At 36.9% G+C, this 25,346-nt stretch overlaps 1 protein-coding gene across 2 annotated transcripts in view; it reads left to right on the top strand.

Moving 5' to 3' along the window:
- CABCOCO1 (ciliary associated calcium binding coiled-coil 1) overlaps positions 1–25,346 on the top strand; it is a 117,272-nt gene that overhangs the window by 24,641 nt on the left and 67,285 nt on the right. For both annotated transcript variants that reach the window (XM_059662614.1, XM_059662615.1), the window contains 2 exons: positions 5,528–5,672; positions 11,127–11,199. In XM_059662614.1, coding sequence (XP_059518597.1) covers positions 5,528–5,672; positions 11,127–11,199 — 218 coding nt within the window. The remainder of the gene's footprint in view (positions 1–5,527; positions 5,673–11,126; positions 11,200–25,346) is intronic.

Below are 25,346 nucleotides of genomic sequence, written 5' to 3'. Positions count from 1 at the left end.
TAAAAGGAAACAGGGCTCCTTAGAAAAATGGCTGTAGACCTGGAGTAAAGACATAAAAAATTAGCCTGGGGCAACTTTAGTGGCCAAAAGCAAGTACTCAAAAATGAAAATGATGGGGGAGCTCCCAATATCCAAAGCGAGAACAATTTGAACAAAATAATACAATATTGCCCTAGCTTGTTTGGCTCAGTAGATAGAGTGTTGGCCTGAGGAATGAAGGGGCCCAGGTTTGATTCCAGTCAAGGGCACATGCCTGGGTTGTGGGCTCAATCTCCAGTGGGGCGGGGGGGGGGGTGTGCAGGAGGCAGCCAAATGATGATTCTCTCACATCATTGATGTTTCTATCTCTCTCCTTCTCTGAAATCAATAAAAGTATATTTTAAAAACAATTTTAAATTATAATCCAAAATGTAAAATTAACATCCTTGAATCCACACTGATATAAATTAATGAATGAATAAATAATGACTTGGGGCATAATAAATCTCCCACACAGAATTCTCAAGAATTTATGTACATAGTTTACCCTCAAGAAGTTGAAGCACAAATCCCCATCCCTTATGTATGGGCTACACAGTGATTTTCCTGGAAAGAGAACAGTATGGAAAGGGGAAGTACAGTACCTTTACAGTAGAGAAGCTGACAAATACTACCTCAGCCAGGTGATTAAGGCCAACACTGTTGGTGAGAAGCCATATCAAATAGCATAAACCCTTGACATAATGTGATGAGAATGGCACTGTGGGCTTCCTCTCCAAAACCGTTAATCCCTGTCTAGTCATGATAAAAATATCAGACAAATCCAAATTGAAGGACCTACCACAGAATACCTGACTAGTATTGCTTAAAACTGTCAAAACCATCAAAGGCAATGAATGTCAGAAACTGTACAGTCCAAGGAGACATGATGATTAAATGCAATGGAGTATTCTGGATGGGATCCTGGGAGGGAGAAAGTCTTCCATAAAAACTAAGAAATCCCCCCAAAGTATTTGTTCATTAGTTGTGCCAAATGTACCATATAGCAACGTTAACAGGGAAAACTGTCTTTGGGGTAAATGGGAGCTTTGTGTGATATTATTGCAACCTTTCTATAAATCTAAAAGTACTCTGGCATTAAAGTTAACTAGTAGGGATTAGTCTATCTCTAAAATGAAATATGATGCAGCTATAAAAAGGAAAGGATGAGGAAGCTTTCTAAGTATTGCATGGGAAACTGTATATTGTTACTGAGTAAAGCCAGGTGAAGAATTGTGTACTTTTGCATGTTATATGTACAAAGAAGTGCTCAGAGAATGCAGGGAAAAAACACACCAATTATCAAAATTTTCTATAGGGAAGGGTGTGGGAACTGGGCATGTGGGCAACAGGAATTGAAGGAAGTCTTTTCATAATATATGTTCACATGTGATTTTTTGAACCATGTGAATATATCACCTATGCAAAAACTAGATTGTAAAAAGAGAATATATGAAATGAATTTTTACAAACTCTGAACTGAGTATTCACAAATTAGAAACAGAATTTTAAAAAGTAAAACATTTTCATAAACCTCAATTCCAAATCTGACAAGATATTTCCATTTTTAACTTTTTTCCATAACTTATAACTGACCCAAGACAATTTCTTTTATATGAAACTTTATATTGTTGATATCAATTCAAAAATGAGTTTTTAAACTTGAGCAGGTTCCATCTAACTCCACATTAACTATGAGAGAGTGAAAGTACATACGTAAAACCTAACCAGAAAAAGGCAAGGGATCTAGTTTTTCCTTCTGGCAAGAAAAAAAAAAAATCCCCTCAAACCTTTAATCCCAGGAAGGTTATAGTAATAATCAGGAAAGAATGTATGTAATCTTAGCCAAGTGTCCTAGGGAAGAGGCAAAATGCATTATACTCAGACTAAGAGGTGGTGAGTGCTGGGCCCTAGTGAGCATTCCCTCCCAGGGACATCTTAATAGGAAAAGCCCAGAGGAGCCCAGTCTGGGCTGTTAGCTGTAGTGTGGTTGGTCATTGTTAATACAACCTAGTGTGGAAACTGCATTTTATACTGACTCAGTTTCTGATCTATTTCTTGTCTCAAACTGGTCCTGTGCTATCTATTTACAAGGCATTCTGCAGACAGTCCACCTGGAATCAGATGGGATCAGCTGAAAGATTATGAAAGATATAGGATTTGTACAGTTGTCCTAACAATCTATATTTTGGGGCTTAGTTTTCCAGGGCCTGACCAAGGACAAACTGTAAAGTATTAGACAGACTGCATATTTGGCCTCTCTCCAGGTCTGTGGACCTAGATTGATTCCTCTGTATATAACATGAATATTATTAAGTAACCATAGAATACTTTTATCAAGTTGACTTGTTTTTTCCCCCCAAATTGGTATGATGATGATAATAGTAATAGGTAAAATGTGTGTATGATTACCTTGTGCCTGTCACAGTGTCATCTGCTTTGTCTCATTTAATTCACACATGATTTTATCAGATAGTTCTATTATTCTCCCCACTTGGAAAATGAGAAAAATAAATGAGATTTAGGGAGGTTAAATAACTCCTTAAGGTCACAAGGTTCAACCCCAGTGCGTGAGAGCTCGTCCTGCTGATTACTATCTCAAATGTGCCTGCCTTTGGGCTGAATTCTAGAAAGCCCTGTACACATGTAAAATACTAGGACATGTATCTTTTCAGTTTACCAAAGGTTTCACATGTGTTTCTTATTGGACCCTCACAACAGCACTGTCACCCTGAAAATTGATACTACTCTCATTTACAGATAAGGAAAATGAAACTCAGATCACCTAGCTAGTAAGTGGCAGCTATGAGGTACCATCTTAAGCCTTCCAAATGATTATAAGTCTAGTGTGTTCTTTCAGTACCCTAAATTTTCAAAGACAGATTTTATTTCTAACAGCCCTTACTATTCAAATGGTTTAATCTTTCATACTTTAATCACATCACTAAATGTGATTTTAAAAGAGCAAATATTTCAGTTAAATAAGTGAAGTGAAAACATTCTTAATTTTTAAAGCTGTTATCTATAAAAATACATTAGAAATCGAAAAACAATTTCAAAGAGTTGTTTATATTTCAATATAAGGAAGCAGTCATGTACATGTATTTGGTGCTTGATAAATATAATTACATCTAGAATTATATCTAAGAATTTCTTTTTTCAGGTTATCTAAGAATTTCTTTTTTTCTGAAACTCTAAGTAATAACATTTTATTAATAAAATAATCCACATTTTTAATCCATTCCTTTCTGAATTGCTTTTATCTAACAAATTTTTCATTTCTGAAGTTACTCCCACTATTTTCAAAAGAAATTTGGTATGGAAAAAGAAATATCCTATATAATAAAAGGCTAATATGCAAATCAACCAAACAGCAGAACAACCAGTCACTATGATATGCACTGATCACCAGGGGGCAGACGCTCAATGCAGGAGCTGCACCCAGGTGGTCAGTGTGCTCCCACAGGGGGAGTGCCGCTCAGCCAGAAGCCAGGCTCACAACTGGCTGGCAAGCTCAGCAGCAGTGGAGGTAGCCTCTCCCACCTCCATGGCAGTGCTAAGGATGTCTGACTGATGGCAGGCCCGATCCCTGTGGGAAGCAGGCCTAAGCTATCAGTCGGATATCCCCCAAGGGCTCCCGGACTGCGAGAAGGTGCAGGCCAGACTGACGGACTCCCCAAGTGCACGAATCTCGTGCACTGTACCTCTAGTACAATAATAATTGAGCATCTCTTAGGATGATTCAGGAAAGCCTAGTTATCCAGCAATAATTGTGTATCTGACATACATAAAAGACAGAGGGAGCCTATAAGAAATGTACCAGTTGTCATTTATTAAACCAGATTTAAATTGTTACATAGTTTTTTGCTTCTAATTTCTATAAGTAGAAAAGAATCTAGGTTAAACAAATTATAAGTTAGTGTTCATAGTATCTTCCTAACATTTTAAATTACTGTCATTTTATTAGTAATTTGGGGGCATAGCACTTCCATCCCAGAGATAAAAAGTAGCTGTGTAACCCAGAAATGGCTGAGTCCAACAGTCAGCCTATCTATATATATTAAAGGCTAATATGCAAAGTGTCTCTCAGGAATTCAATCTGGAGACCGAGAGTTTGCTTGCTCGCTATGACATGTGCTGACCACCAGGGGGCAGCGCGGAACAAAGGAAGACCCCGGCCAGCAGCCGGAAGGCCCCGATGGCCCTGATCACTGGTCAGGCCTAGAAACCCTAGCCGTGCACGAATTTTGTGCACCGGGCCTCTAGTGTTCTCAAAATTCCTCTGTATTCTCTTTTCCTACCTCCCTGAAAAATTCACTCCTTTAGGAGGAAGTGGAAGTTTATTGATGGTTTCCTAAAGATAAAGATATCTAAGTTTGGTTGGGATTAAGAGAGTGGGGTTCACACTGAGCAACACCATTCTCCCTAAAGCCCATTCACCTCCCACATGCAGCCTGTCCAACCTCACTTTTGCTAGAGCTTTCAACTCTCCACCTTAAGACTCTTAAGTTTTACTTCCATACAACTGCCACTTGTCAGCAAACAAAGGACACTCTGGACACTGCAGTTCCCTGGATTCATCCTTGGGACGAGGGGAGCAATGGGTGTGCGTGGATTGTAAATATTTGCCCGCCACAGTAAAAATGAGCATAATATGACCAAATATGAAAAGAAGACAGAAGATAATATATTTGTATTATAGACACTATAAAAGTTGTCTATGGCTTTTGACATTTACTTCTTTTTCAGCTAAACAAATGCCATAAAAGATAGCATTGCTCTGTTGTTTTTATTTGGAAGATAACAGACCACAACCATTGACTTGTTTATTTTTGGTAATGGTGGCAAAGTGGAGTCCTTGTCACTCTTTTGCTCTCTTATCTTGCTCTTACCGTCACCGCCCCCATAATTTGAGAAACAGCTTACATAAGTTATAAGGCTATAGCTTGGAAAAGAAAAAATAATCTTGATGGTTTACATAAAAATCCATATTTCTGGCATCTATTGAAAATCTTCAAGCCCAAATTCCCACATGGTAGCAATCAGCTAAAGCCAAGTGTTGGTCGACTGCTCATTTATATTTTCAGCTCTGAGTTCAGTTCTGCTGTCTACTGTGACTGAGTCTTCTATGCAGGCCTTCCTCACTGGCTGATCCAACCAACTTTTGTGTTGTTTCCATATGTGCTCTTATTTTGAGATGATAAAAAAATATTTCTTTTCCATTTTAAAGTTACCTTTAGATAGATTTCAAAATTTTTGTGTCTTAAAATAAAAACATAAGCTCTTTAAACAATTGTGTAGCGTTATAGCAATTTACAATTGTTGGGTGTGTCAGCTGCTGTTGTTTTACACAAAATATACTTATTAAGTTATCATAAAGAATAGTTTTAAAATTTGTTCTCACAAATACTGAAAGTACATTTTTTTCACATTAAAGACATCTTGGATTGTTTTGTTCCAAAACATCTATCAAAACAATTGCTTAAAGCTTCTCTGAATTTTATTTCAGCACTGCATATGTCCTTAAAAGATAGCTTACAATGGCTTGGAGAAGTTATGGCTGAAATTGGACCAGCCCATTTACAGAAACACAAGAAATGGAGTATCTTTGATATAAAACAAGCCAATGCTATCACTGATTATTTAAAAATCAGGTATGGATTTCTTTTTAGTCCCAATTATTTTTTTTGTTTCATATCTTCTAGAAAATATCTTCTAAATAGAAACTAACTTGGTTTTTTAGCAAAGTTTGACATTTACAGAAGTTATATAGTAATTAACCCAAACAGTAATTAGGAAATATTCTAATCATCCATTCAATAAATAAAAGTTAGGACATTGATCAATTTAGCTAACTTGCATTTTTAAAAAGAGGTTCATGTTTGATAAGTATAGTTTTATTTAGAATTATAATAAATTGATCTATGCATTTCTTTTTTCTCTAAATCTCTAATACCATTTTATAAATAAAAGGATTCATTTTGATTTATCAGACTTGATTACAATGGAATCTATATTTTATGTAGATGGCCTTAATATCAAAATTTCACATTTTAAAGAGCAATATTCATCTCCACTTAAACATTTATTTTAAATGCTTTGTACTAGAAATTTAAAAGATTTATGTATATACTTCCTCAAATTTATTAGCTGTCTAGAAATATTTTGTAGTATTGACCAGTTAAACTCAGTAAGTTTTTCTTTCTGCATAGAAAATGATGGTATATGGAGGGAAAGTATTTTTATTACAGTGATTCTTCATTGGTGAATTAAGAAATCTGTCTTTTTATTTAATCTGTCACAGGGTCTGCATTAGAGTCCTTTTTCTCTCCCAGGAAAGATAGATTTTAGAGTTTGAAAACATTTAAACAAGAGTTGGTAAAAATATTTCTTTTGTCTAACTAAAAGCTTCCCCAGAATATCTTTGTTCTCTAATACTGGATACTGCAGTGTTTTCCAACTTTAAATTTTAAAATTTCAAAATAAAGCGTGCTGCATGATGTCCTAGACATGCTCATGATTTGCTTGGCAAGGATCCTGGTTGTAGTCTGGAAGCTTTTTAAATATTAATGTGTTTAATATGATAAGATTTGTATACTGATTTCTGGCATGAATTAATAATGGCACAGGATATAATATGTTTTTATATAATAGCATTTAATATAATATGATTTCTTACCATAAAAACCTGTAAAGTGTGTCTCCCACTAAAAGCCACATTAGTCTTCATATCAATTAGAATAAAGCAATGTCCTTGTGTGGAGGGGAGAGGAGGGAGTGGAAATCCAGACTGAAGGGAACCTGGTCTCAGGTCTTTCTGCCTCTCAGGGCTTGGGCACGGGCAGGGGGAATCCTCTGCACATTCATATCCTTCTTCCCCTTCTCTCTCTGTTTGAAACGAACAGAGAGAGAATGACCAGAATGACCGGAACGACTGGTTGCTATGAGGCATACTGCAGCCAGCCAACCGGCCTGATGGGGGGGGGGGGGGTGGCGGCCCTCCCCCTGGCCAGATCAGGGACAGGGCTGGCTGGCCAACCTTCCATGTACCCCTGCCCCCAGCTGGCCTGGCACCCAATTATCCCCCCACCCTGATCGGGGGCGGGGCCAGCCAGCCAACCTCCTGCGTCCTCTTCCCCCGACCAGCCCGGCCCAAGAGCTTGTAATGGTCATTGGAACTGGTCGTTAACCACAGCAGCAAAACCCATGCGGGCACCATAATAACACCTTCTAGATGAGGGAAGATGGTGGCTCTTCTCTTTCATCCCATATCTCTCATCAATATACTTCTTACCATTTTATTTCAGAAAATGGTTCAGAGATGTCAGTCCTAGTCACTGTTAGGTCCTAACCAGGATAACCACTTATCAAAAATCCCTTGTCTTCTTAAAAAAAAGTACTGTTTGAGAGATTAGTCATCATATAAAGTATACAAAATAAATCAGAACTGTTTTTGATGCTGTTAAATCTTTATATTGTGATTTTAAAGAAATTATATGTTTTCAATGTACATGTTACATAAATAAAATATCAGTTAGTAGGATACCTGGAATTGATACAGAAATTGTATAAAGAGAAATACATTTTTCTGTAACACCTGTTCAGAATGCCTCATAGATCCACAAATTTAAGTTTAGTGGCAATTAAATCATATATTTTTCATTTTAATGACTATAAAGAAATTTTATAAATATGAAGCTAACTCAATTATTGAAAGTATGAGCATGCTTCAATTTAACCTGATATTAAATTTACTCAACCAGTGAAAACCCTCGTCAATTTAGGGAGAGCAGTTTTTAGAACATGACCCCATAGCACATGAAACTTAACTGGCATAAAATTGAAATCTCATTTGATACTGTTAATAGAGTCTAAATCAGTGATTTTTAACTAGTTTGCCGTGCCATAAGAATTTTTAAAACATGCAATATTTCACTATTTATTCAGGGGCACTGACCTCTTTTCCCTTATATTATAAAATTTAAAAATGACAACAACCAACTCAATAGCCATCCAGTGTAAACGAATCAAAATTATACCTATTTTTTGTCAGATCAGCAAAAAATATTTTTTTGATGTGCCACATAATTTTAGTATAATTAGTTTATGTGGCCATGAGATGAAAAAGGTTGAAAATTGCTTGTATAAATTGTATATTCTGTCATGTGTCTGTGATTTTAAAAAAACTAACATCAAAATTCCTCCCCAACATTACAGTAAGTACTAATGAATCTTCTTGTGCAGTGTACACATTTGCAAATGTTATATACCATCTATATATATAAAAGCCAAGTGGCCGGAATGACCAGAATGACTGGAACGACTGGTTGCTATGAGGCATACTGCAGCCAGCCAACTGGCCTGATGGGGGGGTGGTGGCCCCTCCACCTGGCCAGATCAGGGGCGGGACTGGCTGGCCAACCTTCCACGGCCCCTGCCTTCAGCTGGCCTGGCCCCCAATTATCCCCCCACCCTGATTGGGGGCGGGGCTAGCCAGCCAACCTCCCTCATCCTCTCCCCCCCACCAGCCCGGCCCGATCAGCCCCCAGGCAGAGGGGCCGGCCAGACATCACCCATGCACAAATTCATGCACTGGGCCTCTAGTATAAATATAAATACTGCTGCAGCTTTTTAATATGGGACATAATTTGGATATATATCTGGAAGCACACATCTTTCATTGTGTATTCTACCTATCCCCTACAATTGGGTGAAGGTAATGTGCACAGGCATGTATGCAGTATGAGAAAATCAACACTGCCCCTTTGTGCACAACAAGGAATTGAACTTCCTGGCATTGGGTCAGATGCCTTTACCTATTTTCATTCTGGATATTTCATCTTTGATTTATGACTAAGACAAGCTGTTTAGCAAAGTAGTCTAAGGCTTGAGTCAGTGGGAAATCTAAAGGAAGAGGTGTGTTGATGTGTATGTATATGTTCCAGTAACAGGCAAGCTATCTTATCAGTAAGGATTTACATGACTATCTGGTGGGGAAGCTGCTTTGCCAGGGCTTCAAGGGTCACCAGCCTTCCTGATTCCTTGTCCACACCTCTCTGCTAGTGAAGACAATAGGCGGCTTCCCACAAGAGGGAAGAAATGTACTCTCATTGTGGAGGTGTCACAGTTTGCTCCCATGGGAGGTCACCTAATATTTCTTGGTAAAGTTAGAGAACCCCAACCCAGGTGAGGACCAGTGTGGGGCAATGGAGGCAACTTGACCTGCCCCTGAGTAAGTGCCTCCCTCCTCTCCTCTGTCTCACCCTAGTAATGGCCTCACCCCAGCCTTACATCTTTGATCACTGCATCCATGTCATGAATTTCCCTTTGTCATGGGAAAAATCTAATCACTACATGTAATGAGGAGAATAATGCTGAAAGATGATGAAATTTCAGGAAGACTTATGAATTAACTTTGAATTGGAAAAGAAAAAAATTTTTTTAATATATATTTTATTGATTTTTTACAGAGAGGAAGGGAGAGAGATAGAGAGTTAGAAACATCAATGAGAGAGAAACATCAATCAGCCGCCTCCTGCACACCTCCCACTGGGGATGTGCCCGCAACCAAGGTATATGCCCTTGACCGGAATCGAACCTGGGACCTTTCAGTCTGCAGGCGGATGCTCTATCCTTTGAGCCAAACCGGTTATGGCAGAAAAGAAAAATTTTATACTAATTCACTGAAAGGAAGCCAAGCTATTTACAAAATACAGTTTTTACTTTATCTACTCAAAATCAGTTATTGCCAATGTAATCTTTTTAACCTTAAAGCTTTCTCTAGGTAAGCAATGTAAGGATGGAGAATTTGAATTTATTTTGTTTCATTGAATCATCAAACTTCACTAATCTTGATGTATGTTCTAGCCAACAAATCAAAGTAATGTCAAAAGCTAAGTTAGTTTTTTGAATGTTGATGACTAATTTACTAGTAAATGTATAAGGTCCTTCGCCCCCCACCCCCCCAAAAAATACTAAGTGAGTCTGCACACCCATCACTTTTTAATGGATTGTGTTAGTCGTGAGATCAACTGCAAATATAACTCAGAGAGACCCAGCTGCCTGAGGATTTATTCATTGATTTCAAATGAATTGAAACTTTGATCCATTACAGCATTCAGAAGAAGCCATTATTATACATGCTCTGTAGCTACATTTTGCAAATGTTAATTTCTCAGTTATATTAAAATCAATTTTCTTAAATAGCAAAAGACCAGAGTGAAAGAGAAACCACTAAGACAATTTTTTGTTCTTGGGCATTTTGCTGTATTATGAGTCTATTAATTTTCCCAACCAGCAGGAAGAGAATTAGAAAAATTCAAATATTATCACAAACAGGATATTAGAAATCAGCCCTTCAGTAAAATTTTAACTTTTAATAATACATTGCTGAGATCTTTAAACATACTAGAAATATGTGTTTTGGATCTTTATAATTTTTTATACACTAACCACTTGATCTTTAGGGTAGGAATAGAAGAAATAATCTTCCTTAAATTAATTCCTCTCTTTGATGTCTGATCAAATATTCTGCAAGAAAATCAGACATCTTCTAAATGGATTTTAGTTCATGTTGCATCATTTTTCAAGAGTTATCAGGGATTAATTTAATCTTGAAACAGATTTTAGAACGTGAGAAGTAGTAATTGATATGAAAGTAGGTTGTAGAATTCCATGCCATTTATGCCAAAGGAAACTGACTCCAGTTTGGAACAAAATTAAAATAATGTGAAGTTTGGTGTTATTTAGGAGCAGTGCATTAATTAGTTGTAAGCCAGGAAATGTTAAGGTGAATATAATTGCTCCCTTATTCCAAACCTATTTACTCATCACAGTTAATTTACTGATTTTATTTTAGGTACTGTTATATTGTCAATGTCTCAGAAAGTAAACCTTTAATTTCTTAGTACTTATAAATAAAATAAATTCTTAGTACTTATAAATTAAATAAATTTATTTTGGAAGAAAGGAGGAGTTAACTCCATAGTAGTGTTTAAAGTCTTTAGCTTGGTCAGTATGAACAACTTTCCTTTAATAAACATTCTTACATATTTGCCTTTTTTCCTGAAATAAATGTTTCACAGTCGCACATTTGTTTTATATTTCAGCTTATTTCAACACTACAAGCTATATGAGTTTCTGTTCTACTCTCCCAGGGAAGAAATTGTGATAGGAGCTGAGGTAAGTAATTTATCTAGATGGGACCAATTAAGCTGAATCACTTAATGCATGCTGATCAGCATCTGGATCTTTAACTGCTTAAAGCAACTTCTTGTCAAGATTACTCAAGTGTTAATATAACCAACTAGTAGTTTACAAAAAGAATAATCACATAAAGTGACTTTGGATTAAGAAAATAAGCTGTCTTGGCATTAACAGCATTGTTAAACACATATACTTTGTGTATTTATGGATTAATTCTTTGACAAAGCTCAAATGGATAGGGTATGTATGTCTTCATAAAAATAAAATCAGGAAAAGTGAGATAAATTAATTCAGTTAAATCTCTTCTAATTGCACATTTATTTTCCGTGTACTCGTTTAAGGCTTAATTCAAGTCCTACTTCCTCAATGAAACAAACCTTCCTTAATTGCATCATGTTGCAAAGGAAGGGTTTAGGCAAACTCTTTAATCGCATTCTATTATTTTATTCCAAGTGATCTCTTTTTGCTGAATATTGGCTACTTTTACCACACCAATTAGCACATAAATGCACTGTTACATGGTTTTCTAACTATTCCCTGTGGATTGATATTGTCAATATAACCTGAGTGTAATTTCCTTGAAGAAAAGGGTCATGTGCTATATTTCTACCACAGCATGCAGTATAATGAAGGACATAGTAGTCTCTCAGTTAACACTACTTCAGTGCCTCAGTGGCAGTGCGTAAAATAGAAACTCTATGGTCACTGGTTTACCAGGAGACACTTTTGAGCAGCCTTACATATAATCACATATTTATAAAGACCAGAAATGAATATGTGTAAGGGAACATCTTAAGGAGACTAAAAATGTCATTAAAATGTGTTTCTTAGATGCTCTACTGCTTTAGGAGACTACATTGCCTAAAAGTATAAGGGATAGGAGTGGCCATATTTGCAAATAAACAGTGAATAAGGGGATATTTATGTTATCTTTATAATTTTCCTGATATTAAGAACCAGATAGAATGTGCCAGAGCATTGTTATTCTACTGTTTATAAATTGCTTATTTCATAAACATTTCAGTCACCATCACTCACCCTCCATTTGGATACTTGTTCTGATGGTGTCCTTTTAAAAGTGAGCTAGAGGAAAACAAGGAACCCTTTTGCTTTTGAGTTTCCTTAAAATTTCTTCTTTGCAATATCCTGGTAGCTTAAATGTCACTTGACAAAGTTTCACTGAAAACGTTTCCATTTCAGAATTACATCATATAGTGTGACAGTGTTGCAATAATTATCAGTTTGGTATACGATCCAATCTCATCTATTTAGCAAAACTTTGGGAAAATGATAGTGGCTTCAACAGCAGCCTAAGCAAATATTTAGAATTATCAAGGAAAATTTCATAAAGAACTCCCTTTTCCCTTTGTTAATTGTACAATCATGCCTTTCTTCTCTGCTATAAGGATATATTTAGGTGACATTTATGCTCATGGAAAGATAAAGTGGAGAAATCGGACAGGGATTGGCTCCTTATTTGCCATTATCTTGTATTTTCTGCAAGTTGACCAGAACTATAAAAATTATCTTTACGAAGATAGTGGATCTTCAAGAATTAGATCACTCATGGATTTTTAAAGGATTAACCAAAGCAGTTATTATAGTACAATATTTTATGGGATTTTAAAATTATCTCATAACTCTTTGCAAATATCTGTGTGTTTTTTCATTAACAATCTTTTACGGAGGAGGCAAGAACCTGCCCCCCTAATGTGACTATTCATGCTGACCTCAGAGCTCTGGAACCAAAGAAGGGCCACATGACAATGTTCTAAATTTAACTCTCAGGCAAGCATTCAAACTAAATAACTGATCAAATTTAGTGTTTTGTTTTTTTTAATTAATGGATGGAAGATGAGACCAAAACACATAAATCACCTCTAAGAATATTGATAAATATTAATTTTAATTATTAATAGGAATATAAATAAATCATGCTCCTACTTTTCTTTGGTTTTAAAGAAAATTGAATTTTTCTTTTTTTATTTAATTTAACGATTGTTTCTAGCTATTTCTACTCACTTTTATCAAGAAATTTCATGTTATTCTTAGATCATAGGAGGCATGTTTCAGTAAATCATTATTCTTGACCTGAGTTTTTTATAATCTAGACATCTTATTCATTTTATAGCATATGTTATTGAGTTCCTATTATGTTTAGGCCTTATACTGAGTTTCGGGTATAACACTGGTAAGCAACAATTCTTGTCCTCAAGGAGTTTACACTCTACTGAGAGGAGAGAGAAGAATAAATAAGTAATTACAGTATAGGACCAATAATGTTAATACACTATGGGAACAAATAGAAGACAAAGAGGAGCATTTAACTTGTAGATTTAATGCTCATAATGCTTCTAGAAACAAGTGAAATCTAATAAGTGTAAATGACTTAGCCAGACAATATATTATAATTTTTGGAGTATGAATGAAAGAAATTCCACTCAAAATAACCGATAAACACAGTGGATAAGCTAGCCAAAGGTCAGCTGGATCTAAGTAGTCAAACAATGTTATGATGTGTGTACATACACATGAGTGTGTGTATTATGAATGCATGTGTCTCCACCTCTCATCCTAGTTCTTTCACTTCTCTGATTCTCTCTGTTTTGGACTCATCCCCTTCTGTAGACAGACGTCTTCCAACTGGCAGGAGACATGACATAGGCATCTCTCATTTAACAACTGCAGACAAAAGAGACATCCTTCATCACATGTTAACATTACTGGCTGTGCTCGTGTCATGTGCACACCCGGTTAATCACTGTGGTCAGAGAAGTGGAGTAAAGTTATTAGAAAACCGAAGTAGGCCATATTGAATGGGTAGCAAGATGAACATGTACCCAAAAGAAGCAGAAAGAGAAATTGCAGAAGGAAGAGTGATTTTATCAAAAGAGTGAAGTAAACATATGTACACAACTCTTCTTCCATCCAAAATCCCATGAGAGACCAAAATTTTCAAAATCCATTATGCTATGGATAAGCGATTTTTTGACATCTAAATTTATAGATTATTGATTAGATGGAACCACAGCCTCATATATACAAAGAAGATGATACAGAGTTAATGAGGGTTTCTTTTTTTTTTTTTTTTAAATATATTCCACTGATTTTTTACAGAGAGGAAGGGAGAGAGATAGAGAGCTAGAAACATCGATGAGGGAGAAACATCGATCAGCTGCCTCCTGCACATCTCCCACTGGGGATGCGCCCGCAACCAAGGTACATGCCCTTGACCGGAATCGAACCCGGGACCCCCCAGTCCGCAGGCCGACGCTCCATCCACTGAGCCAAACCGGCCTCAGCAATGAGGGTTTCTTAGGCATCCTCAATTGATACAGAAATGGGAGAAAGCTTTAGATGGAAAAAATGAAAGCAAGTAGGAGACTGCTTTCCGAGCAACTGCACTTCCAGGCCCTTCACCCTCTGCTGCTTGAGCAGAGCACTGGGACTTCATAGCATTTGCTCCAAAGCTAAAGAAACTAGTGCAGACATTGACATACAAGAGGAGGGCAGCTCTGGGGTGCTCCTGACCTTCAGGAGAGACAGCAAATATACCCTAAATAAAAGCTACTGGCACACCTAACTACCATCATCCTTTGCACCTCCTACACTCTCTAAGGCAAGTTATGGCAAACATATCCCCAGATAAGTGAGCCAGAGTCAACCTAATGTAAAGAGGTATGCTGACAGCCCCAATTCACCAAACAGTTGAGGAAAATAAAAACATACACAGGCATAAAACTCTACAAACAGATCAAATAAGAGCTAAGGAAGAGTTAACAGAGCAAATGGTAGAAGACTGATTAATAGTTTCAGAAATGTTTGGAAATTTATTATATTCTTGAAAGTGAACTAATAGAGATGTTAGAAATTTAAAATAAGATTTTGAAACTTTTAATGAAATATCAGCTATAATTTGTGTTGATAGATTTGAAAATGTATAAAATTGATCTTAAGGGAACTATAAATTACCAGTATTTCCTTAAAGGGATGTGGAAATCTTAATAGAATGTTAACCATATAAAATACTGAAAAATGTATGCATGGAAATGGCATCATACCTCAAAGGTTTTATAGGTCAGTTTTACCAAAATTTCTCAGAGTAAATAATTCCCCTTTTTACAAATTGTGATGGAGGATAGAAGGAAATGGAAAGTTTTCAACTCATTTGAAGTTACTATAATCCTGAGAAAGGCTATGAATTGATAATGAATTATAACCAGAAATGGAAAAGAATAATGCAAAGTTATGGGCAATCTCAGTTATGAAAATAGATGGAAAAGTCTTAAAGAAAATATTAGGAAGTGAAACAGAGCAGATGATTGAATGTTCACAAATAGGATTTATTCCAGATTTGGAGGGATGGTTTAACAGTGGGATATTTATTAATGTACTTTACATTGTCAAATTAAGAGAAGAGAAAAACAAATGATCATCTCAGTAGATATGGTAAAGAATTTAATAAAAGTAAATATTGATTTCTGATTTTTAAAAGACCCTAGTTAATCAGTATAGAGAATTACACTCTTGAGACATAAAATATAACAACCCAAGAAGCTTACTAGTATATTTTAATGAAAACCTTAAAATACCCACTTGGGACAAGACAATGATAATTATTATTATGTACCAATATTGCTTTTTAGTTTCTAGCCAATGTAATAAAACAAAAACAAAAAGAAGAAATTAAAAGTAGAAGAAAACAGTTACTGAAAAATAACACACAAAGCTGCCATTGTTTGCAGATGGTATGGAACACAACATTAAGAAAAGAATATTTTCCTATATTTTAGTAATAATCCACTAGAAAAGGATCACGTTGATAATAATTAAAACCATAAAATATTTAGGTATGAACCTTAACAAATCTGGAAGAAAAACACAATGAAAATTAAGTAGTTTTAATAAAGAGATTTTTTTTCTTAAATGCTGAGTAAATATATATATATAGAGAGAGACATATTCTCAGTTGAGAATATGGGAAGATATCATGTCACTCTAAATAAGCCTGTAAACTCAAGGTAGTTACAACCAAAATGTTATAATTGTAGCATTTTACCAAGTAATTATTTTTTAAAAAATTTATTGTGGAGTATATACTAAATAGAAAAAATAATATTAACCCTCATATATCTATTACCTAGCTTCAACAGTTATGAACTTAAGGCCAAAATTGTTAAATATTTTAATATGACTCTAAAATAGTGAATTTAAAGTACCTCTTTAATATCATCAAATGTGCAACAAATGATCAAAAAGCCTCTAATTATCTTATAACTGGTTCATATTTGTGTTTTAGTTTATTGTTTGAAGTAGCATCCAAATTTGAATTGCAATTAGATTAGTCATTTTTAATGTATAGGTTCACTACTGTTTTTATTCTTTCCTTACAATTTATTTATTGAAGAATCCACATCTTCTAGAATTTCCCACTGCTTGTTTTGCTAATTGCATTCCTGTGGTATCCCTATCCTGCTCCTCTGTCTCCAATATTTCTAGTAAATGGGTTCTTAAGGTTAGAGACTGACCATATTTTAGTTCAAATGTCCAGCAAAAACAACCTATAGGAGGTTTTATACAATTTTATACAGAGGCAAGTAATGTCTGGTTTCTTCTCTTTTTTTATGATGTTAGGAACCACTGATCATAATTGGCTACATCTATCATTTCAAGTGGTGATATGCTATTTAATTATTCTTTTTTTAGTTTATGAAATGGTCATTTTTATGAATAGAAACTTTCACCCTTCATTTTTTTTATTAAACTGAGATATAGTTTATATAGAAAATACAGGATAAGTGCTTGATTCTTCTTTCTTTAATAGTTTTCAAATAATAGGTTAGATTTTTAGTATCCTCCAAAAGTGACTGTGGTAGACTGAATAATTCCCACCCACCCCCAAATCAAGATGCCTGCATACTAATTCCCGGAACTTGTGAATATGTAACCTTACTGGGTGAAAGTAGTACAGATGTGACTAAATTAAAAGATTCAAGATGGAGAATTATTCTGTATTATCCGAGTAGGATCAAGGCTTCTTATAAGAGGAAAGGTGAGGAAGGAGAGTCAGTCAGAGATGGAGAGAAATTCAAAGATGCTATACTACTGGCCTTCATGATCGAGGAATAGACCAGGAGCCAAAGAATCATGGTGACTTCCAGGTGATGGATAAGGCAAGGAAACCGATTCTTCTCTAGAGTCGCTAGAAGGAATGCAGCCTTGTCAGCTTGTTAAGTGGAAAACATCTGACTTCTAGAACTGTAAATTTGTGCTATTTTCAGCCACTAAGTTTGTGATAATTAGTTATAGCAGGAATAAAAAACTGGCATGAATTTGGGCTAATGGCACACAATTATTTTCTTTTGATGAATTTTAATTGCTATTCTTATTAACACTCAGGTTGTCTCATCTTTGACCAGGTATCCCATTGGTCTATTTACCAATCCCTGTCTGAATACCATACTGTTTTAATTGCCATAGCTTTATAGAATGTCTTGTTATCTGATATGGCAGTGCCTTCTCATTGTTTTTCTTCTTCAATATTTGGTTGATTATATAGTATACCTGTAATAGTTCATTTTTCTTCCATATGAAATTTAGAATTAAATTCATGAATACTATGTATATTTCTTGTATAGAACATATACAAGTATTTAGAAGAGTGGCATTTAAAATCAGTTGGGATAATTGGCTACATTGTTTGATGAAAAATATTAAATTTCTACTTCGTATCAAACTTGAAAATTAGTCTAATTCATTGAGAGATTCATTTCTCATAATGATAGACATATCCCATAATGGAACACTATAATTTTGTCCTCCCTAACTTTCATGAAAACAACTAAGAAAGTTGGACAAGGCTTTTTTTTTTTAAGACTTAAATATTTGAAAGTATTGGAGCTGGCAAAGCTTTAAAGAAAATATGGACCCAAGAAGTGAACCTGACATTTAGAAGTAGTTGCTACTATAGACAGCTACTATTTTGTAAAAGTAGCTGAGAAACTTAGAAGTGGAGTTTTGGTAAACACATGAAGCTAGGAGAACAGAAATTGGAGTAGGGGTGGTAGAAGTAAATTCCAAAAGTTGCATTTAGAGGGCGTGCAGGAAGCAGCCGATCAGTGATTCTCTCTCATCATTGATGTTTCTATCTCTCTCTCCCTCTCCCTTTCTCTCTGAAGTCAATAAAAATATATTTAAAGAAGAATCTTGCCCATGGATATATCAATATTATATAAAGCTGTTTATACACAAAGCATGGTTTATCACAGCTAACAATTGTAGAAAGTCAATTAGAAGGAAAATGGTTAAACAAAATGAAGTATATTCTATTTAATAAAAGCTGAAGCTACTGTTATGGCGGAATGACCAGAACAACCAGTTGCTATAATGTGCACTGACAACCAGGTGGACAGAAGCTGGGCTCACGGCTGGCGCGTGCAGTGGCAGTGGCGGAGCCTCTCCCACCTCCACGGCAGCACTAAGGAGCAGCGAGCCGAATGGTAAGGAGCAGCAAGCAGGCAGGCAGTAAGGAGCAAGGGCACAGGCTGGGCTGAGGGACCTGCCTCCCCCTCCAGTGCATGAATTTTGTGCACCGGGCCTCTAGTTATACTATAGAAAACTATCCAGTCTTTAATAGGAATGTATGGTTATGTTAAGATCTCAAACATATTCTTAACACGTTGCGTACCGCATAGAAATCTCTAAGACATACGCCAGGGACCGCACGTTTTTGGGCAAACTGCACGTTATTTAAATCATTATAATGCACTTTAGGTGTTTTTTTTCAATAATTATAACATTTTTATTTACAAAAACAAACAATTAAAGTTCCTAGTACTTTTTTAACGTATGGTACTGCGTAAAACATTTTCCTCTATGAAGAGGGACCAAACAAAATTTATGTAAGTATCTAGATCAGGGGTGGGCAAACTTTTTGACTCGAGGGCCACAACGGGTTCTTAAACTGGACCGGAGGGCCGGAACAAAAGCATGGATGGAGTGTTTGTGTGAACTAATATAAATTCAAGGTAAACATCATTACATAAAAGGGTACGGTCTTTTTTTTTTTTTTTTTTTAGTTTTATTCATTTCAAATGGGCCAGATCCGGCCCGTAGGCCATAGTTTGCCCACGGCTGATCTAGATTCACTCCTTTTTCCATGGGTGTGAAAAACGAGAACACTCGTGAGCGGTCCTTAACAGATGGCGCGCGAAACACGAGAAAACTCTTGAGTGGTACGAAATGTGTTAATGAAAAAAAAGTATAGAAGAAGAACAGTATGACTAGAGCTTCAATTTATTTTCAAATGCAGATTAAACAGGAAAACATATACACATATATGTATGTATGTAAGTGATAATAAAGGGGCTAGGAGTATTTATACTAACTATTAACATGACATACCTTTGGGCAATGGAGTAGAAGTAAGAGTTGGATAAGATGTAAAGAGGGACATTTTATTCTGTATATTTCAGATTTATGTTGATCTTTTATAATGTGAATGTCTCCACATATTACTTGTACAATAGTAAAATTGCTCCCTAGTTCATTCTCAGGAGTGTGTAGGCACATTTTGTACATTACGTGTAGGCATATCAACCAGCTTCCATACTGATATATTGACAGACAGATATCATCTGGTGTTTCTAAAATGAAAGACCAAATAGAATAAAATAGGTGAACTCTCAATCCATACAATTAAATCTTTTACAACTGTGTTGCTGCCATATTTTAATTTTAAGTATAAACTCAATTTAGCTGGAAAGTCATTATAGAATAAAAATCTGGTGTTGTGCTATAACATCCCAAATTTCCCCTAAGAAAATAAACTTGATATCATGAATTATGTATATATAGCACATTTTAAAAATATTTATTCAGTTTAATTTCACCAATGTGACAACACATCACATCTTGGATCATTTATACTTTCAAAGGTTATATACTAGAGGCCTGGTGCATGAAATATGTGCACTGGGTGGGGGAGGGTTTTAGCCTGGTCTGCGCCCTCTCGCAGTCTGGGACCCATCTGGGGATGTCCGTCTTGCAGTCCAGGATCCCTCGCTCCTTACCACCTGTCTGCTTGCTGCTCCTTAGCACTGCCATGGAGGCTGGAGAGGCTTCCGTGCCACTACTGCTGCACTCGCCAGCCATGAGCCAGCTTCTGGCTGAGTGGCGCCCCCCCTGTGGGAGCATACTGACCACCAGGGGCCAGCTCCTGCATTGAGCGTCTGGCCCCTGGTGGTCAGTGCACACCATAGCGACCAGCCATTCTGGTTGTTCCACCATAACAGTCTCTTAGGCTTTTATTATATAGACTAGAGGCCCGGTGCATGAAATTTGGGCACTGGGGGGGGGGTCCCCTCAGCCTAGCCTGCATCCTCTCCAATCTGGGACATCCCTCTCACAGTCTGGTACTGCTGGCTCCCAACTGCTCGCCTGCCTGCCTGCCTGATGGCCCCTAACCACTTCTGCCTGCCAGCCTGATCACCCCCTAACCACTCCCCTGCCAGCCTGATTGATGCCTAACTGCTCCCCTGCTGGCCTAGCCACCCCTAACTGCCCTCCCCTGCTGGCCTGGTCACCCCCCACTGCCCTTCCCTGCAGGCCTTGTTCCTCCCAACTGCCATCCTCTGCTGGCCTGGTCCCCCCCAACTGCCCTCCCATGCAGACCTTGTCTCCCCCCAACTGCCCTCCCCTGCAGGCCCGGTCACCCTCAACTGCCCTCCCCTGCAGCCATCTTGTGACCACATGGAGGCGGCCATCTTGTATGAGGGTGTGATGGTCAATTTGAATATTACCTCTTTATTATCCTACTAGAGGCTCGTTGCAGGAAGATTCCTGCAAGAATAGAGCTTCCTGCAGCTATAGCGAAGCAGAGAAGGGAGCAAAACCCGCCGAGGTGGGCTTCCCTCCCTCCTCCGCCGTCCCGCTTGCTTCTCCGCAGCTTCACTTCCTTCTGCAGCACTTGGCTTCCTTCTATGTTGTCTTCAGTCTTTGCTCCGTGCCTGTGTATGCAAATTAACTGCCATCTTTGTTGGGTTAATTTGCATACTCATCTGATTGGCTGGCGGGCATAGCAGAGTGACACCAATTAGCATGTTTCTCTTTTATGAGTGTAGATATGATAAAGCGGTAATATGTAAATTGACCATCACTTCAACACACAAGATGGCCACCCCCATGTGGTCAAAGATGGCTGCCCCCTTGTGGATACAAGATGGCCATCAGAGGAGGGCAGTTGGGAAGGACCAGGCCTGCAAGGGAGGGAAATTGTGGGCAATCAGGCCTGCGGGGGAGGGCAGTTAAGGGTGACCAGGCCGGCAGAGGAGGGAAGTTGGGAGGGACAAGGCCAGCAGGGGAGGGCAGTTAGGGGTGACAGGCTGGCAAGGGATAACAATTAGGGGTGACCAGGTCTGCAGGGGAGAACAGTTAGAGGCAACCAGGCCAGCAGGGGAGGGCAGTTAGGGGCAATCAGGCCAGCAGGGGAGCAGTTAGGCATTGATCAGGTTGGCACGGGAATGGTTAGGGGGTGATCAGGCTGGCAGGCAGAAGCGGTTAGGGGCAATCAGGAAGGCAGGCAGGCGAGCAGTTTGGAGCCAGCAGTCCTGGATTGTGAGAGGGATGTCCCTGGTTGGAGAGGGTGCAGGATGGGCTGAGGGACACACACACACACACACACACACACACACACACACACCCTGTGCACAAATTTCATGCACCGGGCCTCTAGTATAGGATAAGTATTTAAACCCATTCACAATCACACATATACACCTATTTGTATTTCAGTGTAGAAAAGCTCATAAGATTGTCCGCTTTAATAGTTTCCTTAATTTACCAAGTAATAGCTTTAGTTTTGTTTTCATTTAAGCCAGCATACATAACATGTTTCAGAATTTTACTTTGGAACATGGGCATTTTCACACAAACCTCGCACAATTCCAGGGGGCACTATTCACAATGCAGTCTCTGTGCTTAATGGAGTTGTCCATTGCCCAGTCTGTGCAGCTGTTGGTGGAGTCCGTTTTCCCAGTGGTCCTACAGTAGAACCTGATATTGTAAATGTGATAAATTTAGATATTTAAAGGGTATGATAAATATACCTAAGTAGTTACCTTGCCTAGAGTCATATTTTGGCAGCCTTTCATAACCCAAAATAATACCACTTAAAGTCAGCAAATGTAGAAAACTCAGACCTCTCTAAAAGCAGTGAATTTCAATTGTATATAATTTCATGTTCTGAGCACTTATTCCTGAAGCAAAAACAAAATAAAGAAAACACTTTTTTCTTCCTACTTCAAAATCAACACAGATTATGGGTGTTAGTGACACTGTGCTTAAAAATTGTTAGGCTTTGAGGGGAAAAGAATCAGGTAGAAACATACATTTTATTTTCTGTCTTTATAGAGTTATAGTTTCCTGAATAAACAAAATATGAGACTTATGTAAACCCTCACCCTTTTATGGAAAAAAAATAGGCAAAAACAACATTGCATGTTGGATCATATTTTGGAGAGGAGGAAGGCAGTTGAAGCGTAGCTACAAAGGTATCTTTTTCCTCTTCAGTTTACCCTTGAGATGTACCTATCAAAATAATCTAAACTTATCCAGATGATATTTGTAATCTTGAAAAAGGCTTTTTTTTTTACTTTTTGGATGATTGTATTAGCAAACCGCTGGAAGGGAAAATCATACAGGACATAATTTGTAGTTTGACCTACTCACATTGGGTGTTGCTAAAGAAAATGAATCAAAAATGGTTGTGTTAAAATCTGTTCCACCTGGCATGTGTGACTAACTGACTTTAGAATCTATCATTTAAAGAAAATGGTTGACACTTGGGTATACAATTTATCAAACTTCACCCTAGTCCTTTTTCTCCAAAGCACAGAAAAATAATCATCCCTTCCTAAATATAAATCTTTTAAGAGAAATTCAAGGAATCTTTCTCCAGTAAAATAATTGATAAATGGCAGAAGCATAATTTAAAGATGGCTTCCATCAAGGATCATATGGCACCTAAACTCTTGAACCTGTCACTCAAGTCTTTCCATCCATGGGCCAACTAGCATTAATCTCAGCTCCTCTGTGACCAGTTTTCTATGGAGTTTTATGTTGTTCTTTTCATAATTACAGGTTTTCTACTTATTTCTGCCTTGAATTAAGCTCTTCCTACTACCTGAAAGGCTCTCCAACCTTCTATCTGCCAACCAAAATCTATTTCCTCATAGCTTAGTTTGAGGAACACCTCTCCTAAAGAATCAAACAAAGAAGGAAAGGAAAAGATAGAAAAAAAGAAAAAAATGGAGGGAGGGAAAAATACTTTATCCAACATTACTTTTTACTTATTTCCTCAGTATTCAATACTTTCTAATTATAGCGCTACATCTTGTAGCTCTGTGAGACCTGGGTAACTGACTTTCTTTTTCTCAGTATAGGAACTGCAGTTTACTCTTGGATAGCATAGATTTGAATTGTGCGGGTCCACATATGCGTTGTTGTTTTTAAAATAAATATGCAGCCGGCTCTCTTTATTCCTGGGTTTTGCATCCAAAGATTCTACTAATCACAGGTCAAAAAGAGTATTTTTCATCCGTGGTTGGGAATCCCAAAGGAGAGGGCAAACACTATGCATTGTTTTACACCATTTTATATGAGACTTGGATTTTAGTATCCTCAGGGGTCTTAGAACCAATCCATGTTGTTCAAGGGTCAACTGTATATACATTCACCTAGTTTTCAATAATTGTTTACTAAATCAATATGAAAAAAGAAAATTTTTATTTCCTTGATTAATTTCAAAACATTCTATTTGGAATATAATTTTTGTTTATAGACTGAAAAATCTAAATTAACCTTTTTAAATATTAATTATTAAACCCATGACTGGAAAATTAAAAGCTGATATTAAAATCAAATATGCTTAGTTATCTTTAATTATGGTCCTACTTTATATGGACCACCTTGGGAATGATTAATATATAAAAGGTATGCCTATTATAAATTGAGACTAAGATCCCAGAAACCACTAATATTTTTTACCACATCAAAATTTAAAAATTCTATTTTTGAGAAAGGAAATACTGAAAAACAAAAGTCAAACAGACTTTTAAAAAATTTACAGTATAAATGACAGAAAGGCTTAACAGTCTTAATATTCTATATAATTATTTCTTACAAATCAATGAGAAAAAGGTGAGCATACTAATGAAAAAGTTAACAAAGCATATTTAGAAGAGAAGATATATAAGTGGCCAGATAACTTGTGCAAAGAATTTTACGCTTTGCAGTACTCAAAGAAATGCAAATGATCAGATTCTTAAAAATTAAAATGCTGACACATTGTCTTGTGAGAGAATGATGAAGGGCACTCTCGTACATGGATGGTAGGAATGTAAATTTGGTAAACTTTCCAGAGAGCAGTTTGGCATGATATATCAAATTTTAAAATGTGTTTATCTTTTTGAGCCAAAAATTATACTTCTTTGAGTTTATCCCAAGGAGATAATCAGGGAAGTGGACAGAATTATGTGTGCATATATTTGTTTATAATAGAAGAAAAACTGTCAGATGGTGAAGTACCTAAATGTTTGTCATTAGCAGGAAGTTTTAAAAATGTGTGATTCCTCATTATAATTCTGTCATCATGAAGAGTACTCATATAGTGTTGTACTTATGATGGAAAGTTATTCACACTGTGTTAATTAAGTGAAAAACAGACTATTAAATGTATCTATTGTGATTGCAGTTTATAAGTATATATATATATACATATATATACACACACACACATACATACACACACACACATATCTATAATAATAAAAGCATGATAGCTAATTAGGCTGGACAACCTTCTGGATGAAGCTGAAGCCAAGGCTGCGAGGGAAGCCCGGGTCCCAGATGCCAGAGGGAAGCCAGTGCCGGCAGCTGGGGAAAGAAAGGCCTACTCTTGCACAAATTTCGTACATCAGGTCTTGTGTGTGTGTATATATATATATATATATATATATATATATATATATATATAGAGAGAGAGAGAGAGAGAGAGAGAGAGAGAGAGAGAATAGGTCCTAAAAGACAAACATCAGATTATTAGCAGTAGTTAGTCATTTGATGTT

This window comes from Myotis daubentonii, chromosome 13, assembly GCF_963259705.1.
Source record: "Myotis daubentonii chromosome 13, mMyoDau2.1, whole genome shotgun sequence".
In the NCBI taxonomy this organism is placed as follows: domain Eukaryota; kingdom Metazoa; phylum Chordata; class Mammalia; order Chiroptera; family Vespertilionidae; genus Myotis; species Myotis daubentonii.
The sequence above is the reverse complement of the archived record's forward strand: the minus strand, read 5'-3'. Positions and strand labels throughout refer to the sequence as shown.